The 22,180-nt window shown below is 30.0% G+C and overlaps 1 protein-coding gene across 1 annotated transcript in view; it reads right to left on the reverse strand.

The window, feature by feature from the left end:
* Window positions 1–22,180, reverse strand: part of LOC145316538 (uncharacterized) — a 249,816-nt gene that overhangs the window by 181,950 nt on the left and 45,686 nt on the right. Inside the window, exons 3-4 of the mRNA XM_080157114.1 lie at window positions 2,341–2,481; window positions 1,935–2,020 (exon numbers count right to left, since the gene is read on the reverse strand). Of these exons, the coding sequence (XP_080013240.1) occupies window positions 1,935–2,020; window positions 2,341–2,481 (227 nt within the window). The remainder of the gene's footprint in view (window positions 1–1,934; window positions 2,021–2,340; window positions 2,482–22,180) is intronic.

Genomic DNA, 22,180 nt, shown 5'->3' on the forward strand with positions numbered 1-22,180 from the left:
TATAAAGTTATTAAGAAGTTTTATGCTTATATTAGGCTTTAAATAAAAAAAAATACATAGTAATAGAAAATCATTTTGCCATTTTTGGTTTAAATATATTTAAATTTTACATTTGCAATAGATAGCTCATTTAACTAATAATTTAATAAAAGAAAAAAACGATACTTGTTATGTTACGTTAAAGTCTTTTTCAAAATTATTTTAAAAAGGCGTTGCTATTTTAACTTTTAAGGCGAATATTTTCATTTCGAAAGTTTAATATGTAAGTCTGTTTATTTAAAACGCATTGGCGCTAAATATCTCGAGAATTGCTAAACTGATTAAGTTAAGACCAAAGGGAAGCCTTATAATTATCAATTGGTTCCTAGCAACGCCCTCAAAGCTAGGGACACAGCCACTTGTCATACATATTTAAATTTGACCACAACCTAGCTTTATTTTAATCTAATATATTGTATCTACAACTATTTTTTTTTCGTGTCCGTACATTTATACATTGCAAATTTAATATGTTTTTGCGTATGAGATCTTGTACACAATTGCAATATGTTTTTTTGCATAAAAAATGTGTCAGATTCAAGTTGTGCTCCTTGCTGAGAACTTGAACAGGGCAAAGCATTCACAATCAATAGTCTCTGAGATCAGTAAGACGAAGAATAATTTCAATGGAATATGTCGACATATGAAAAGTTAATGAAAGTGCCCATAACTGACTCATTATTGCCATGCTGTCATAAGTTCCTCATATTAACATAAACACTATTATTAACATCATCAACCACTTCTAATAAAAACAGATATTTACAATATAACCTTATTTATATTTAATGATATTTAAACTAATTTCATCTTTATTTGACAAAAAAAATGTTTAAGAATGTTTGTCTTTTTTCCCTCGCTGAGACCTTTTGTTACATAAGTCAGTTTAGCAAATTAGATATTTAAAAATATTTACATTTTACATATGCTATGCCATTTTTACTGCAATGCGTTTCTTTAACTTACTTTGTCTGTTTGTAAGTCAGTTAGTTAATTAAATAATATGACTACTATACATCTCACAATGGCTGTCTAGTCGTCAATTGTGTTGTACATGCTGTAATTGTTTTAAATAACAAATATATACATATTATTGAAGAAACTGTTAATTTTGGCCGAAACTATGTTATTAGTAAAAAAAAGCTATAAATAAACTTTTGATCAAAAATCAAAAGTCATCGCAATAAAATCAATTTAAGTTAATGTTATTTTCAATTATAAAACAGTAATGCATTTTAGATACATAGTTATTTACATAATGTACATTTTATTATATATTTAAGTTTTTCTAAGTACTTACCCATAAATAGATTTAATTTTTTTAGTTCCCAAAAGTTTTGTTTGAATAAAGTTACCTGTTTTTTTTTATAAAATGTAAAAACGAGTAGCTTTTAATTTTTCAGTTTAAATAAAACTACATAAAAAACATAAAATATTTAAATTTTACGCCAATAAATAATGTTCTAGTCAGTGCATTGTGTAAGATAAACAAATATTGAAAGTAAATTTTGACAATTATTTAATCATGTTTAAAAGATAGAGTAGTTTGCATATTGTGTGGGAGGGTTTTGATAAAGAAAATTGTTCATCTAATAGCTATTTTAGGATAAATACTATATCATTCATGGGCTATTATATAACATTTAGACTGCAGTTAATTTAAAGATATATGTATATTATATATATATATATAAAGATATATCTTTAAAAATGGACAAGTAATATAGAATATTTAATTTAATGTACTAAAAACTGAAAACAGTACATCATGCAGTAGAGAGATCCTAACACAAAAATTAAGTTACACCTACACATACAGACAGACAGAACTTAGTTATAGAATATCTGTACTAATAATAATTCTGGCATTGAAACTAACATAAATATGTACTTACCTTTCATCCAGACTGGCAGTTGTGTTCCACAATAGTTACCGCCAGGACATTCTGTAGGAATAAGGTTTCCAGCTGGTGAATCAAACCTAGGAAATGAAAAATAAGTAATATATAAGAGAGAATACTATATTAATAGGTCAAGGAATGCAAAAGTAAACTTCCATGATCATGTGCAACTAAAAAACAAGATTGATTTTCTATTTCTAAATATGTGTATGTAATTGTTCATTGAGATTCATTTATGATTATCATTATTAACCAAGTATAGCAACTATAGTAATATGGAAATTTGTCTGTTCAGTATCTCTATTCTTTTAATCACCAAAACAAGTTTAAATTGCAAGTTTGTAATTTTATATTTATGCTCGGTTGCCGATACCCGATAAGATAATTCAATAATTGCTACCTGTACCATCCAGCAGGCAGCAGCCTGTCACAGATGGGTGGCTGTGTACCAACAGACAGGTGATGGTTGAAACTTCTCTGTGGCTGGTCGGATATTATGTCGTGGTTACCTTCCAAACATGGATCTGTCGATTCAATCCGCCTAAAATATAAAGAAATATTATTGAAAATTCATCATTACCACAATAAATGTATAGATGCAAATCCAGATAACTTCCTTGCCCAAGTGGAAGATACCTTTTTCGTCTACAAACAAATTACTGTCTGTTCTGTTGTAGGAACTTGGCTGTGTATATATTTCCGACGCTATTAGTTGATTTTAAAGACCATGTTGGCAGAGTTACATATACCTCATGCCGAATCTATTCTTTTACTTTAATATTACTACTTTTATTCAATTCCTTAAGGCGACATAAAATATATCAATGCTGTCATTTTAAAAATAACCCGTCTATTATATGTCATTTATGACCATTTGTACTTCATATCATACTTTATGGTCGACATAAACCATTAAAATATTAAGTTGACAGATTGCTCTATGACTTATAGAGTAGCTGCATTTCTAACAGATAAACGTATTTATTATGTTTTCAATTTAAAATGCCATAAAATAACACTTTAAAAATACAAAAGTCATCCTAAAAATATAGATGTAAAAGATGTAATTAGCTTCTTAAATTTAAAGTGTTTATTTAACATAAAAAAAAACATAACATAAAAAAAGTCAATAAAAAAAACTGATTTTGTTGTTGCTTTATAGGTTGGTTTTTAAATTTACTAAAATTTGGCGCATTTTTGGTTTTAAAGAGAAAGGGAAAGTAGATGATTGGTGCTTTAATTTTTTTAGGACTAGAGTTTAATCTTTTTACATAAAACTCATTGGCCTTTATTTAGAGACAATTTTAAGGCTTCTTTTTCCATTTTTTAGGGGGGGTGGGAATTGTAGCCCAACTTTTAAGGGAGTAGGGCGGAACTGAAAGATATGGTCAGAAAGCTGTATCACACACACACACACACAAAGTTCCAAATTCTTGGCAGGCGTCCACATTCAAATCATATATATACACAAATGAAAACCAACATTTTTAACTTTAAATTTTGGTAATTGGAAAGCAAAATAGTTTGAAATCTGCCTGGAGTTAATAGCAATTAACCCAAAAAAAATACGAAAAAAAGATTAAAGATCTAAAGAATACAAAAATCCAACTACTTAGGTGCGTTGAATTGTATTTTAGTTGATTTTTAAAAAAATATATTTTTCCAAAAAAAATTTAATTTCTAGTTTAGGTTAAAAATGTTAGTTGGGGTGCGTAGTAAAAAAGATGTGATAGATAAATTTTTGGTGTGATGTTTCTATTGATATGTATATTAAATATATATAATTTATATACATTTTTAGCAGTTTAGCTACTCTACAATCAGGGTCTGCGCGTACGTCAATTTGACTAAGTGTGTTAAGAAAATTTAATATATTTTCTCGTATTCATTCGAATCCGGTGGATAGGAACCGGTTCTCATCCATACGAAAAAACTATGTCTAGCATCGTATTATATCCAGCTTTCTACGAATATAGAAATGTACAATCATAAGATTAAAACCAGTTTTTTTAGCCGGTGCCTTTGGCACCTCGGGGCTAAAAAAACTAGTTTTAATCTCATAATTGTACTTTCTATATCCACGGAAAGCCGTTTATAATACGATGCGAGAAATAACTATTCCTTATTTAGAGATAAAGAAAAATTTAAAATCACAGATTGCATAAATACCATACATATTATTTTTTTTATGTGAAATTCAGCTGTTGCCTAAATTTTTTTTCTAACTTTTACTGTTCAACTAATCTAATTGTTGCTGCGCAACTTATGGACGTAGTTCTCCTTTTTATATGAAAGAACACGTGTAGTATTTCTGTTCTGAAGATAGCCTTTTATGGTTTATTTATCTTTTTTGGCCGATTTTGGTGATTTTTAACAACACATGCAACTTTAATCTACTTAAAAGTGTCTGGATTTAGATTTTAATGATAAGTTTTTTTTTGTACATTTTTTCTTTAAACTTTTTGTCCATTTCTGTTTAATTGATATTAATTAAGACAGGGAAAGGGTAATAAAAGATAAACACTATCGTTGTATACATACACATTCAAAAGTGCATAGATATAGTATGAATTGGGAATAAGGAATGTGTAAAAATAAATTGCTTAAAAACAAATAATCTAGGTTTAAATACTATTGTACTATAAGTTCTATAATGCAAGCTTTTTAAAATAGAAATGTCGCAAGTCGTAAAGTTCAAATGACAACAATATAAAGACTTCCCACATTTAAGTTAATGTTACGAACTTGATATCGCGGTGAAATATTGTTTTTAACCTCCTAACTGCCATAAGCACTATTGTTCTTTTGTTTGGTAGAATAATTGTCTCGGTATCCATGATACATATGCATCTGAGATCCTAAGAGGGAAGAAAGGAAGTGGGAGAGAGAGAGAAGTCTAACCATTTCACTTTCTCAAAAGGACAATAAAATACTTTACAATGTGTTAATAAAATGTCCTTAATTGGTGGTGCGGGTAATAAACTACCTAAAAGGGTCCCAAGGTGACGTTCATTTACACAAATTAAAACACATTTTTTTTTCAAACACTTTTTAACACCTTTTTAACATAATATTAAAGTCTCGTCAATTTAAAACAAGGATAACAACATTCATGTAATGGAAGATCAACAAAATGTTTATCAAAGAAACTGAACTCTACACACAAAAAACAAATTAAGAAATGAAATAAATAAGATAACCTAAAAAAATTTCAGCATGTTAGAATAGAACTTTTTGCATAATTGTTAACATTTCAAGTTAATTATTTTTTGTTCAAAGCCATCCGTTGTAGAAGTACTGTAAGTTGCACGCCCTACGTGTAAAAAAGCTTCGCTTTTAAAAATTACTTTTAAGTATCCATAATTATCTACATAAATATAGAGTGGATTGAAGTTTAGTAACGTAAAATTACTTATTAATTATAAACTAATCATAATTATGAGCCTCGTGAAAAGAGTAAAATTCATTAAATTAATTCAAGATTTTATCTTCAAGCTTATCTAACATATTAGCTTTACTAAGCACTCCCCTTATTAAGAGTGAGTGGAGGAGAGGGGTAAGGTAAACCATCCCCTTTATCCCCCTCCTGGTAGATAATGTTTCCTTATGATTTAGCATCATCCCAAGTATTTAAGGTTAGGATGGTTTTAAATTATGAAATTTAAAAAAATAATAAGAACAATTATGCCAACAAGCATGCAACAGTTAAGTTTAGATGAAATAGAATAGTTAATTAAATTTTTTGATAATAAAAAATAAGTTGTGCTACTAAACGATCTAAATTCAGTTTACCCGTTCTATTTAAAATTAAGCCCTTTCTAAAAAATTTAAAATCAAGTTATTAAAATACTTACTTAAAATGGGCCTTTGTTTCTCAAGTACCATAAATGTCTTGGCTCTAATAGAATACATATTCATATATATATACGCTTTTTCTGCGGTTAAGCGGTTATTCGCCAAAATTATAGACATTACTAAGATTGTTCCCTCAATAAAAATTGAATAAATGAGCGCCCCTCTCCTCTAATCTTTCTCCCCTCCTCGTAAATTTTCCATGTACGTAATTTATTATGTGAGCTTATCAGGCCCTCCTGTTGAGCTCATAGTCTTATATTCATTTTTCTCAAGTATTGCGAACTTTTTTGGGTTTTGTGTTTCGCAGATTTTTTTGCAATAATTAACAACACAAAAAGAACATTATTACAATATATATAATTCTTCTTAAATTTAAATGATCTAAGACTGCAAAATCTGAGGCTTTTAAGAATCTTCTCTATAAATAGAACAACATTAATTAAAGTACAGAAATCATAAACAAGTAATGATTTAAAAGGTTATGTAAATAAATTTTTTTATGAGAATAAGCTTAGGTTTCTGTTTAAAGAGATAATAATGTTTAATTCTCCCGACTGTTACTAAAGCTAAAGTGTAAAATTGATTGAATATAAAGTATCTAATATTGAATAAGAAGTTCAACCAATAACCGCACAACAAAACCCATAAAAACATAATGACATACATTTGTATTTTTAGACCCTAATACAAGAATAGAAAGGGTTTGTGAAATAAACAATCCATTGATATTTTTGGATTAATTTTTTGTTTCATGATTTCCTGGAAAAAGTAATCTAAAATATCCAGATTTAAAAAATTAAGTATTTTCTAACTGCAAATTGCATACAAGATTGTTTTTTGATGAAAAAATATCTTTTGTTGGAATTCACGATATCTCAAATTTGATAGCTACACACAATGGGAAAAAGATTTTGTTTTATAAGTATACATTTCATAAATTTCCATTATTATAACTACGAATACATAATACGAATACGATAATACATTTATTATTAGTAAAAAATTTTATAAAAATTTATAATGCACTTAGAAATCCTAGTAAACCTCACTGTGATTAAAGGAGAGGTACCTTGATTGACAAGGAAATCTTGTATATTTGAATGTATACTATTATTTACAAAACTTGTACACCTTTCTTGCTGTACTGTAGAGATATCACAACATTACAAACCTCAATAAGTGATTGAATTGAATTGAAAGCTTGCTTATAGTTTTTTTATACATATCAGCCAAGACTTTCCTTTAATTTTACAACTAGTGTCAAGTGTCTGGCATAGCAGCAGTAATTATATTTCATGAAATTTATCTAGTTCTGATGCAATTCAAGCCAGAACTCGACAAGAATTTCAACTAAAATTAAACTATGAGAAATCATAGAAAGGAATATTGTACTTAGTGAAGAAATACAAATATTGCTGATAAGATTTTGCTCTTGACTTGTGTGTATTTATGATGATTTGATTTCCAAGGTTGGACATTTAGACAACTTGTCAATATCATACTTTCTTGTCCACATCATTCTTACATTATGCAGTTAGGGAGTTGAATCCATTTTTATAGAAGCAGAAAGATAATCTATGATTATGGTTTGGACCCTCTAAAACTGTAATCTACCTTTCCACTTTCCCCTCTCTTGGTGAAGATATCTTCAACGCCGATACGATTTTTGAAATGTAAGATTCTACTTTCCCTTCTCTTGGTGAAGATATCTTCAATGCCGATACGATTTTTGAAATTTAAGATTCCATTTTCCCCTGTCTTGGTGAAGACATCTTCAACGCTGATACGATTTTTAAAATTTAAGATTCCACTTTCCCCTCTCTTGGTAAAGATATCTTCAACAAGAGAGACAAAAGTGGAATCTTATATTTCAAAAATCGTATCGGCGTTGAAGATATCTTCACCAAGAGAGGGGAAAGTGGAAGGGTAGATTACAGTTTTAGAGGGTCCAAACCATAATCATAGATTATATTTCTGCTTCTATAAAAATGGATTCAACTCCCTAACTGTTATGTCAACAAATTATACATCACAGAAATTATTACAGAATCTTATATAATATCTCTAATTGGATTTATATAATTATTAGGAGCTGCACCACTCGCATCTAGTGGTTCTGTATTAGAAGAGGTATGGAAAAGCAGTAAAATAGTCTAAAACCATCCCGGGACTTATGTGATTCTTCCCTGAAATGGGAAACCCTATAGATCAGTGGTTATCGAAATCTTAAGCTACAGACAAAAAAAATCTTACTACTTTATAAAATAGGATTAACAGTTCATGAGGTCTCAACCAAAAAGTTTCATATTAAATAAGAAATAAATAATTTTGGGGATTATTATTTTTGTAAACGTACAATATAAGAAGCAGCCCACTACTTTTAAAGTACCAATGCAAAGCTTTACAGAAAAAAATAAAACTTTTTAAAGAAGTTTTCTTTAGGAAAGATGCAGAAATTCGAAAATATTACCCCTTATTTTGAAGATTTAATATCAAAACATTATGCAGTCGAAAAAAAAAATTTAATATCTGCACATTTATCAAATTATCTAATCATCAAAACTGAATATTATTAAATACAACAGCCCGAATTGTTTTAATTCCCTCTTACTAATTGGCTATTAAGTAGTTTTGAAAACAATATTAAACACAATGCGGTTGTGATAATACAACTAATCTAAATTTCTAATTTCCATGAGAACTCATAACGTGTCTGAACAAGAATGAGAGAAATTTATGGGCGGGGGGAAACACAAGGGAAATTATCAAAGTGTATTAATGATAATCAACATGCAAAGTATTTCGGACAATCTGGGTTATTCAGTACTTCAAATTGTTGAATGGATACTATATATTTAAAGACATAATCATGCCTTTTTAAAAAAATCTATGTTCTTTTAAGCAGTTTAAATAATCATTATTATGATTAAATGTATTATATCTTTACAACAGAGAATTGCTAACTATGAAGAAAATATACAAGAAACTTATTTTTCTACTAAGATGCTTTGCGGCAGAATAGTTTTTCTAGAAGTGATTTACCTCTGTTCATGAATGCTATGCGTTGTTCTAAATTAGTTTATTTATCCAAAGTGAATAGGCCTATATGGAAAGGGGATTATTAAAGGGGAAGGGACAGGCTGGAGGATTAAGGGCCTGTACAGTAAGAGATATAAGTTTTCCGGAATTGTAATGTAGGGAGTAGATTTGAAATCTGCATCAAATTTTCAGGATTTTTTATAAAATTCGTTTTTTGTATAATTCATTATCTAAAAGCGGAAATACAAATTAAGTTAATTAATTTTGGCATCTGTGATTGGTGGATTTAAAAAATCTGCGCTCTGATTGGATGTCGTACATCATTCAACCAATTAGAGCGCAGGTAGTTTAAAATCCACCTATCCTATTGGTCAAAATTAATTAACTTAAAATGTATTTTCGCTTTTAGATAAAGAATTTTACAAAAAACGAATTTTATAAAAAATCCTTAAAATTTGATGCAGATTTCAAATCTACTCCCTACATTAAAATTCCGGAAAACTTATATCTCTTACTGTACAGTGTATATACAGTCCAAAAGCATATCAGTCTAATAATTGAATTAAATTTCTAAATAAAGTCTTGGAAATAAAGTTTTTTCTAAATACCAAATATATTTTTGTTTCAAATCTGTATAAACTTAAATTGTATGATGATGATCGTGTAATTGTTTGAAATGGAACAAAATAAGAATGATAGAACATTTCACCCAAAATAGGTTTAAATCTTCGAGCTCTTATCCATTATTTTGACCTAAATAATATATGTAACATATAAAATCAGGAATATGGACTAATATTATCAAAATTAAATAATTGATTTAGTAAAGGTCGATTTAAAGGTAGAGGCCATCTAGACAATACTGATTCAGATCTTTGAATAAATTTTTATATTACAACAAAAATGCTTTTAATATTTGGTGCCTTTTTTACATTTGAAGTCGAACAAATTTAAACGAACTACCCTTTATAAATAAATTATGAGAATATTGTTCTCTTCTCTGTATAAATGAGTGCAGTGCATAGTTGTTGAAGTTGAGGGTATTATTAGTATTTAGATGAAAATTTAAGATTCTACATTAGGCCTGTTCAATATTTTTATATTTTGCTTGTTACAAATTTATGATATATATTTATCAGGAAAACGCAAGTATATTTATAATGCATTGATGTTAACTGATATTATAGTAGACTTTATGACCAATATCAATCAATACAACTAGAAACCCATAAATAACATGTACTAAAAACGTTATTATTTAAATATTTAATTTTCAAAATTAAAAGGTCGCATATCTAATTTTAACATGTATTTCTAGGCTACTAAAGCAAATATTCTGCTTTCAAAAACAAAAAAAACGAAATAATTAAGAAATCGAACAGGTCTATAAGTATTAAGTATGGACCATATAGCTAATAGTCAGGCTTAATTTGGGTTATTGATTATCCTCGAAGGGTTATAAAGTTTCTAAGTGCATGATGATAATTTCTTATCATATACGTCGTCATATACATTTCAGGGATATACAGATCGGTAGTTATTTTAGTCTATACAAAAGTCAATTCTTTCTTTAAAGAATTCTATTAAAGCCAGATTATTTTTTTTTTGTTGCCTTTTTGGTATATTTTTACATTTTTCTAGATTCAAATAAAGTTTAAATTTCAGTAATTTCAACAAAAAAATTTCATTTTTAGATTGATTTTTAAAAAATAAAAGAAATGAGAAAACTAAGTTCCATAAAGAAAACTATAAAGTTCTTTAATAGGAGGGTTAGGATTGCCTATTGTTGTGTGTTTTCACTCAAAACTTACTCGAAAAAAATCATCAAATGAACTATCATTATATCCCAGGAAAGCAATGCATGTTTAATCTACATGAAGATTTCTTCTGAGATAAGTTTACTATATTGAAATTGTTATTATTATCTGTTCATATATTGTTGTATACTTGTACATTATGTTTTATATTTGCACAACTATCTACTTTATGGATTTTTTACAATGCATTTATCAATGTTTAAATTTTGATTCATAAGCATTTTAGGCAATAAATTCTTTGATACAAAATATTATTAATAGATTGAAAGTGATTTTATAAGAAAATTATTAAACGTATTTAAATCACTGGGTATATGACCTGTCTGTCGTGTTTTCCAATTTATATTGTTTTAAGAATTTCGAATCATGGAAAGAAAACGAAGAAGCGGGTTTCGTCGTTTTTCACAGTAGCTTTTCTCCCATTTCTAGCCGTTGTGGGGGGCTCTAACATTGCGGGGCCAATTTCCTAACCTTGCGGGGCGATCAATAACATTTACCTAACTTAAAATAACCTATTTAAAGCTACTGTGAAAGTACGACGAAACCTGCTACTTCGTTTTCTTTCCAAGGTACAGAATTTCATATTTATATTATAAAAAAAATATACTAAAGTTTAAAGAAAATAACTGCCTTGTTTTTATAAGCATAATTTCTATTGACTTATTTCAAAACTGAAATTTAACAACAAACAGCACTTCAAAATCTAAAGGACATATATTTAGCCAAAAGTATGTGGCTTAAGAATATTCTAGTATTCATATGCTTAAAGGTATGTACAGGGATCTTAAGGGATAAGACAATGGACGATACATTTATGTACATCTCCAATCATGATAAACATAATTACTTAACTTTGTAGTTTTAAAATTATGGGTTAAAAGATTGGACACTGCTAGTTAAAGAACCAACCAATCAAATTTAATAAAAGTACCCAAATTTTGGGTACTACAACAAGTGTCCCCTCCCTCCCTGGGTATGTATGTATGCTGGCTAATCTAAATTTATTGTATCCGTGCACCACAGAGTATAATCTTTATATTAATCCTTTATATTGTCTGTGCTAATCCCCTGCTTACTACTTGCTATTTTAACTAACTAAACTAACTTATGCAACTTAAAACCCTTTTTTATGCATTGACATAGTAGACCTAATATAAAAGGTTTAAATTTGTGGATTTGTTTACTTTAAAATTTATATTGTTGAGCATATAGTTTTGATACTTATAATCAATAAAAGTTGGCTTATTATGGAACACCTGCCATATTCAAATTCCGAGAGAATGAGTAGAAAAGCTTCCATAAAACATGAAATATTTTCCATACTTTTTAAACAAAATTTAACTTACCTGTTGTGTTTTAGTTATCATTTTCAACAAGGTCTTTTCACATTTAAAAGAAAAATTATAATGATATGCTTGATTTTCTACATATGTCTATTATCATGTACCCTTAAAAGGTTATAAAGCTCAACGGTACACAGGACATTTAGATTTTATAAGCCAAATTAAATTCCTGAAATTAAATTTTATATTTTGTCAAAATTACTAGTTAATAAATGTTGCAGGGGCGTCCAAGCTTTTTTATTTGGGGGGGGTAAAAAATTTTAGGGGGGGGGGTAATTCGTGTTTGGGGGGGGTAAAATGGCGCGCGAAGCGCGCCGAAATTTTTTTTTACCCCCCCCAAAATTTTTAACCCGGGGGTAAAATTTGATTGGGGGGGGTAATTACCCCCCCTAAAGTCTGTTGGGGGGGGTAAATACTCCTCCCAAATCTGTTGGGGGGGGTAATTACCCCCCCCAAACTAATTTACCCCGGGGGTAAAATTTTTGGGGGGGGTAAAAAAAATTTTTGGAAATCTGACCATAAACACCAAAGGTATGAAGAAAAATGTGAAAAATACAAAAATAGCCTAAAACCTGCTTATAGGCAGTCTGACCATCATAGTTGTTTTCTTTAAACTACAGGATTCAGGAAATTTAATTTTGATATTTATGTCTGATAATTTTTTTTGAAATTGGACCATAAACACCAAATGATATGGAGAAAATTGTGAAAAATACAAAAATAGCCTAAAACCTGCTATAAAGCGGTCCTTTTATCTTTTATATGAGTCTCGCCAAAACTAAGACAGAGGGACAGACAGACATTTCAAATTATAGAGTAGCTTCGATACTAAAAATCTAGAAATCAATCTAGCCCCTCAATTAACAGACAAATTAATGAAACATATGTCATAGGAATCTTCACTAAAAATTTCAGCTGTCTATCTTGTAAGCCAAGAAAATCACATTTCCCCCATAGCATTACAGATGGACAAACTGACGGACGGACTGATAGACAAAGTGAATTATAGAGTAGCATTGCTGCTAAAAAGCAAAATCCAGATTCATCCCACCTCAGAAAATGTCAATTTTTGAGAAAACTAAACAAGCTTTTTTTATGATTTCAATGGAATTGAATGCTTATTCTGTCCCATGAAGACGTCTAGACTCCTAACTCTTACCCGTTTTTGTACAACCCAATCTTTTTCTGACCTTTAAAAATAAATGTTTTTTTTCTCGTTCAACTTTGAGACCCAATAAGTACCCGTAAAAATCATCTCACAAAAATTTGCTTTTATACTTTGTTGTAGGCAATTTAACAACTTATGTTTCATGTAATTTTCTGTCAATCGATTAGAACATGGAGATAAATGTCATTTAATGAAGATATGTCAAAATAATAACGATTTCGCCTAGCAACTGACTTGGCCCTGCCCTACCCTAAAGATTTTATGACTGACTGACAGTTTGCAATGATATAAAGCTTGATATTTCAACGACTAATGTACTACTTATTTTATTTTTGGTAACACAGTTCACCAAAATAGACACCATGGAAACTGTCCCGAGTGAAATTTGTAAACAATAACAATCTGTCTGCTATAAACGTATTCGTAAGAAACCTGTCTTTTGGAAGCCGGTTTAAATGTCGTCTTCAAGATCTGATCTAATTTAAACATTAGGATATACTTTTCATTAACTATTAGGAGACCAAACGAGGAACATAAAATATATTACACCTCAAGGCTCGAGTCACACTATGACTTTTTTTAGGGGGGGGGGGGGCGGGGATTACTCCCTCCCCCCCAAAAAAAAAAATTTTCAGTAAAATTTTTTTTTTTAGAACATTCAATTTGGGGGGGGTAAATACCCCCCCCAAAAAATTTTTTTTAAAGAACATTTAATTTGGGGGGGGTAATTACCCCCCCCAAAATCGTTTGGGGGGGGTAAATACCCCCCCCCAAAATCGTTGGGGGTGCCTACGGCACCCCCAAGGTAGGGGTAATTTTTTTTTGGGGGGGGTATTGTTTACAAAATTTTGGGGGTGCCTACGGCACCCCCAAAATCGTTTGGGGGTGCCAAATGGCCCATTACCCCCCCCCTTGGACGCCTATGAAATGTTGTTATTAATTTAAAATCATCTAATGCGGAACCTTATTTCTTTCTGTCTGAGCAGGATAATTAAACAATATCAAAAATAATATTTTTATGAAAATAATAACTTAATCAAGCATTTACTACTGTATTGCATGGTAGTCTGGACTCATGAGTTTTAACATAATTTTGCATGAAAAAAAGGTTCGCGGAAAAAAGTTTTGGAAACTATAAAAAAAAATATTTTGTTCTAATATTTTCTGTAGTGGCATAAATACAAAAATTTTTGGAGTAAAATACGTAATTCATCCAAACTTTATGTAAAGCTAGGTTAAATAAGCGCATGAAGAGTCCCGCAGGGATAGCCTAACATAAACTAAATTCACATAATCTAATTATTGAAAATATTATTTTCTGTGGTACTCTCGACGTTTTGGGGGATTACACCTATCCTCTATTGACCAAATTAAAGCTTTTTATTGTTCTCTAAGATGCAAAAAATAATACATTTTCCCATAAAATGAGCCAAAAAAATTTTTTCAGTTACCAAATCCCCAACAATGTCAACAACTTGAAAATAATTGTTCCATGCTCTGAATATAAAGTATATGCAGGACAGTGCAGCCAGCAACCATGAAAATAAGGACAGTTTTTTTATTATTTCTCATATAAAAAAGTGGAGAAATTTGACATTGTTTTAAGGAATACAATGTTATATGCCTGCATGCACTGACCATGAGGCTCGGGATTTAAAAAACAAAACATAATGTAATATGATGCATTTACTTGTTTTATCCTTGTAATAAAGTAACAGAATGTCTATGTGTCTGTGTGCGCGTGTGTGTCTATCTATACTGAAAGATTTTACTAACCGCCGGACGGATATGGTTCTCCTATAAATTGTAGCTTCTCATAGGTCCTGGAACCCATGGGAAGCTACATTGTAAAGTAGAACCATATCGTTCAGTGGTTAACTTAAATATATAACTTTAAAAAATTTCATAACCAAATAATCTTTTTTTTGACGAATAATAATGTTTGTGATAAGAAAATTATTAATTGTTCTAATGAAATAATATAAAGCCAATATTTTCTTACAACTGTGAAACAAAGTATAAATTCATATCAGCATTAAGAAATTTTACAATTTTATTTGGGTTATTAATGAACCTAATAAAAGTGTCTGACTCTGATTATGACGTAAACAAAATTAGCCAATGAGAGGCAAGTATACACTGTAATTGACCAATGGTAAAATTTATATTGGCCTCTCATTAGCTAATTTTTTTACGTCATAATCAGAGTCAGACACTTTTACTAGGTTCGTTATTAATGGGTGAGAAAATGGACAAAAATTGACATACAACCCCAATGATGATAAACAAAATTTCACCTTCGGTAGATTAAAATCATTAGTAGATTTGTAAGGACACTGCTTGCTTTTAAACCAACCCTTCAAGACTTGATAAGTGAACCCAAAGGTTTTGAGGAACGAATAAGATAACGTGGCTAAAGAAAACGTTGAGTACCAGTGTAATTTATAATTCTTGTTAAAAACTTTATGACTGGCAAGGAGTAATTAATAATTATATTTGAATCAACCTAGAATTAAGAAACAACATTAATTGAACTTTCTCCTTAAAAAAAATAATCATCATTATCAAGTGTAAAAGGAAGGAGAAAATAATCGAATTTAGATTACGTTCTAATTTGTAAGATCTCATTCGCGGTCCCAGCTGGTCCTTTCCTAACCCCAGGTGCCCTTTCCTAGATAGATTCATGATCTTTCCAAGAAAAAAAACTCACAAAAAGAGTCAAAAGATCAAGAAACGATAAAGAAAATTGTGGTAGCTAAATATTTTGATTCTGTGATCAATTAAAACTGAAGCTTTAGAATAATTAGTTATGGCAAAGTTTTCTTTGAGGATAAATACAATTTTGATCTAAATCTTTTGTTTAGTTGATAAAATGTCATCCTAATTATTCTAGTTTTTTAGAAATCTATTTTCAAAAGCGAAGCTTTTAGGCATTTATAATGCAACTGTTTGTCGACTTATTATAGCACTAATAGAGCAAAAAGAAATGTTACAGCTGTGTCATCTTTTTAAATATTTTACAAAGATTCCTGTAATAATGGGGAACAATACTCAAAATGTAGCATATCTATTCTATAGCTAATAGTATGTCCATAGCAATATTTACGATTTTTTTCTTTTTTTATGTAATACTTTCAAAAAATAGATTAAAACCTTTTTTTTAACTTAGAATAATATTAATTTTAAAAAAGCCTAGGACCCTAATAGTTTTTTTGCGACAATAATTCAAACAGCAAAAGTTATATGACATAGCAACATGTTGCCTCATTTTTCAACCCCGAGATCCTCACACCAAAAGTTACAAGATGAGGATAAAAATGGCCCACCTATAAGTTTGTCTATATTAAAATTAATCAATTAAAACGCAATATTATGTTTAGAACAGTGGTGTGCAGTAGGTTGTTGTAGGGAGCGTCAACATCCACATTAGAATAAAAATTGAAAAGCCTACCTTTTCCATTTTTAGACCCCCCCCCCCCCCCCAATTTTGACAGAAAAAAAGCTTATAAAAGTTTAGTGATAAATAAGTTTATGCCAATAATGGTAAACATAAGAATAACAATACACATTTTAAAATTTATAAGTTTGAACTATAGTAGGGTAGTTTACTCCCTCTACCGTAGTTTGTATTTATGTGATCGTGCTATGTGCCCCATTAATGCTTACAGAGCCTCATCATTAATCTAATTTAAAGTGCGAACTTATTATTTCTTACTACATAACTATTTCAGGACTTTAAACCTTCTGACTTCACGGATTTGCTATGTTTTTTTCACATAATTTAAAATTGTGTTTTTTTTTTGTTAGGTGGTAAATTTACAAATTGGATTCAGACGATTTTTAAAATTTCTTTTTTAAAAATCCCTTATTAAATCCCTGCTGATGTTCAGAATCAGTGTCTACCATAAAAGTAATTTAATTTAGTAATTAAAAGAGCTAATTAAATTATATCATAAGAAATTAAGAATAATTGTTTTAATCAAGTCAAACTTATCTAAGCGATGCAAAATTTAAAACTGTAGTTTCCTGATTAATTTTATTTCTTGTTCTGTAGCGATTAAACACTTAGGGTATGTCCGTGCGTCCGTCTATTTGTATGTGTATGGTAATTACAAGATAAGTTTGTTCTTACTAGTTTAATATTCCTTAAATAGATAAGGTACATTTAACAAACTATTTAAATGCTTTAAATAAATAGAATTCAAAAGTTTTACAATGTAAATATATCATTTTCTAAGTCTCTATATATTCTTTCTATAATTTAGTGTTTAATTTTGGAACGTGGGTGTATTTAGAGAGCCAATGCTTAATATGTTTGTTTGAGATTGCAGCGTAAGAGAAAAAATTTCTAAAAAATAAAGAAAAATTATTTTTGAGGATTTTTTGAAAACGTTTTTGACGATTTTAAAACAAAAAAATGGTAGGCAAGCAGCCGATACAAGCCGCCATTTTCCTGCCGTTTGAAGATGGAACCTTAAAATAAAGATTATGCGGATGGATTGGTGAAATCTAGGCATCTATTTATCCTACGGCTGCTTATTGGGTGCCTTTTGCAGCTGCTAGCACTGGATATTTTATAACAATTGTCACTGTTAGTGTATGCATGTGTAAGTTTGAATTGATGTACTACCATTTTGGGTGCACTATAAGCTACACATATTAGGTGTCTAGCAAAAAAGTTACTCTTCACAAAATCGTAATGCTTTATGATCTAGGGACGTTGGAGAACAGGGTATAATGGGATATTAAAAAATTCCCCCCCCCCCATTCCTATTTAATTTAGTTGATTTTCCTCGTTAACACCACACTGAATTTTATATTTTAATGCTTTTTATATTTTTTATCTCACAACAAAAATAATGCTCCTTTTATAGCTTATATTTTTTGAGCACCTTTTACACACAAAAAAAAGCCCACTAACACACATCTTCATTTATGGAGAGAGTTGAATTCATAATGTTTCCTCCAAGGACCAGGGATAAGGCACTGCAAGAAATACTATTTTGCCATCATCTTTTTGGCGATGTTTCAGAATAACTTGGAAAAATTAATTTCTTGATTCTTGATTAGTTGCGTCAATACCATATAGCAAGGATCTGTCAGTTCATCACATCCCTACTTCCACATATCAAGTAAGGCAAGAAAACTACATTATACATGTTATAAAGTACATTCTTCGTTTAATATCTCAATAATTCACTTTTTTGTAAAAATCTGCATTGAAATTTAGTGTTCTTTTTATCCTTAAACTGTTGCCAATCTATAAGTGGTGCAGTATTATATATGATAGTTACAAGTGGCTACAGAAATGCTATTCTTCAGATATCATAATCATATCCCTTGTTCCCTGCACACACACAAAGTGCACTTCCGAAACATTTTTCAGTCAAAGTTGTAAATGATACTAAGTGACGTTTAACATCAGGGTTCAAGTAAGAAACAAGGATGACAACACTCATAAGAAACGATGCTTATGAATATAAGCTTATTGGCAATGTGTATTTTACACACAATTTAAGCAGTACAATGAGGTAAACATATATTTTTAATAAAATAAATAGCAGGATAATAATTATCATTTTCCATATCGGTCGGTTAGGCGAACGGTCTAGCGGACAGACAATGTGGATTATGGAGAAGTCTCTCTTCTAAAAATACTAAAAGATGGATCAAGTTGGTCATAAATATTCTTAAGCGTAAAATCTGTAGGTACTTTTTTTTAAATTTTATTGGTACAAACTTTTCAACCAATGATTTTTAACTGTCCCCTAGAAAAATTTAAATCTGTTTTTAAGAAAATAAAAGAAGTCTGATGAAACTATATTTCTAAAACTAGAATCAAATGTTAGGACAATAAAAGTAAAGAATAATGTTGATATGTATAATCTTGTTTAAATAATAATACAGACATATTCCATAAAAGGATCTAGAAACACACACAGAAGGATATAACTAGACTTATATTCAGGGATAAAGGATATGTTTTATACATGAAAATAAATTTAGTTGGTTTTAAAATTGTAATCTACAAATCCTGTTTATTATAAAGTTTGAAGCAAATTTCTGTGAAATAGCTTTTGTTGGTGCTTTTTCATGGAAACTTTGTATATATCATTGGTTGTTTTTTGGCAAATTTTCGGAGTTGAGGGCGTATCCAATCATCCATAACAATTTATATAAAGAAATAAAGAAAGAGAAAGAAAAGAAACGAGAGACAGGAAGAAAAGAGAAGAGAAAAAAGGAGAGATAGGAAGAAAAGGAAGGGAGAGTAAGAGTGATGAAGTTGCGAAATCTCAAATTTCCTTTTGTCCATAATCTTGATCTATATTTGATTTCAACTGCTCCTACAATATATTCAAGTAGAACTAAAGTTTTGCTTCTTCAACAATTTACTGTAATAAGAAAGGAAAATTGCCCTTTAAAATTTTTAAAATAAAAATGACATTAATTTTATAAACATTCCCTGAAAGCCGAGGATGCTTCTATTAGCTCCCTGTTGTATTTAATATTATGTCGCCAAGATCAAAAAGACAGTGGCGTGCACAGTAGTTTGCCGGGGGTTGTGAGCTGTGGGTGGTGAGTTAGTCTTAGGGAGTGTTGACATCTTACACTTGTTGTGTGGTACCCCCCCCCGCACGTTCATGTTATTTATATTTAAGATGTTATGAAATGAGGATGGCGTAAAACCATTTCCTATATCATTATAGAAACTTTCTTTGATTTCATAATTCAATTATCTATATTAAATTGAGATTAACAAGCTGAAAAGGAATAAAGACTAAAAAAGAAAGATTCCTAGTATGATTGAACACAATGTTGTAATAAATAACAAGTCTTAAGTCAATATTAGGCATCTCGTACAAAAGTAATTTTTGTGAAGATTTCTTAATGTTTCTTCAATATCAAAAGCGCTGACTTAATATATTTGTTAATGTTCATGTGTTCAATTTTTTAATTTGTTGAGACTTGCTTTTAAGGACATTGTCATTCTTGCCCAAACACGAAAGAACATCATTTAACACTATAACAGTTCCTGAAACTAAAACAATTTACAAAATTCATTTTTTATGTAATAATATATTCATTTTTTCCCCCAAAATAAGCTCGCTAAAATTAATGATGTCTAGATTTCAAAGGCTATAAGATCCTGTAAGGAATATTTTAGGATATATAAAGTTCTACTCTATATAGTATATTGTTTATGATCATTACTCACATCCTATATTATGGAAGATTCTTAAAGTATATTAAAAATTACAATAACAGCATAAGATCCTTCAAAATTATATGAGAATATTCTGTAATTTCATAGAAAAGAATGTCTATAGAATCCAAATTATGTTCTACATCCTTGCCTAGTGGCGGAATTAGAGATAGTTATATTCCAGTGTTTTTATAATTACGTAAATTTTTGTGCTGTTATAATATCAATATATTAAAACTGTAGTTCTGATATGATATAACTTCTGAAATGAATGTATATATGAGATACTTGACTTGACTTCATTCTAATGAAAGTTTTTATAATGGTGGAAGGACAACTTAGGATTTAACAGGGATGCTTTTGTTTAACATACCAGGGAGAGAGGGAACATTGGACTGTAAATTACAATTGTATTCTAAGTTTTCTAACAAAATATAAAAAAAATTTATTTAAGACGAAGAATGTCGCTCAATATGGTGCGTCATAAAAATGAGGGATTATCCATCTCTTTTTTAGGAGTTTTCTTTCTAACTTCTCCTCTCCTCATCCCTCATTTCTATGACGTTAGAATTTTTTTGGAGCGACTTTCTTCGTATATCCCTGTATATCTATAGCTAATATAATTGCTTTTTGTTAGTTTGAAGCAACTTCCTTGTAAATCGATATACCTTTTCTATGTATATATAGTGTGGAAAATATATAAGTATCCTAAACATGAATAAAAGAAAAAGTAAAAAGCTTAAAAACTGTTATTTGCTTATTTTATAAGCAAATGAATTAGTCATAATTAAAACATTGAAATAGAGTTAAATAGTAGTAGGTAAGTTTTAAGATGTTTTATCTAAAAAGGAATATATTTTCAAAACTAACAATATCACCCAAGCAATTTTCATTAGTAGTACCCCTCAGGGAGTAAGGGAGGGGACAATGGGCAATTAATTCAATATAAGAGTTATCAAAGAAAGGGCATGAAATCCAGTTTAATCCAATAAATTTGTAAGAAATTATAAAGGGATTGTTAATTGAATAATAGATTTCCATTGCGTCATGTAAAGTGAAATCACAACTTGTTTTTGATGAAATATATTGAGGTTTTTTGGTGTGATTTTTATATAAAAGATTATTGGACCCGGCCAGCTGCTAGCAAGAATATGACTGCCCATTTTTATTCTGTTTATTTCCCTTGTCCCTTGCCCCCACCTCCCTTCTCCCTTCTCCCCGTCTGCTACATTCCAAACTAACACAACGAGTGTTTGTTTCCCTTGCCCCCACTTCCCTTATCCCTTCTCCCCGTCTGCAATATTCAAAACATACATAACGAGTAGCGGCATTTCATGCGCAAGTCCCCAAACTCAGTCAGAAACTGCTAAATTCTTGCACATTCCCTTTAAACCAGTCCCCAAAGTCTGAGACTCCTATAAATTGAATATTCGATCCATTGTCCCCTCCCTTACTCCCTGAGTACCCCTTTTGTGGGTTAAAATTATAAGTTAAATAATCTGAACAGTTATAGTGTTAACCAACCAATCAAGTCTAATAAAAATACCAAGAGATTATTATAAAATTTGAGATTCTGTAAAAATTCAAATTTGAATGTCCCCTCCCTCCCTGGCAGGCAGCACACTTTACTAGTCTAAGAAAATTGTAAAATAATGACAGCCTCAGCTAACACTTGCAGGCCACAAAAACACTAAATGAGCAACAATGAACACTCTGAGAATGTACAATATAAATCACCTTTACCATACCACCTTTTTGTATATTAAAGTTAAGAGCATGTAGGTTTTTGACAAACCCACACAAGAGTCAGTAAT

Source organism: Acartia tonsa, chromosome 1 (assembly GCF_053477335.1).
Source record: "Acartia tonsa isolate MP-2025a chromosome 1, ASM5347733v1, whole genome shotgun sequence".
NCBI lineage: Eukaryota > Metazoa > Arthropoda > Copepoda > Calanoida > Acartiidae > Acartia > Acartia tonsa.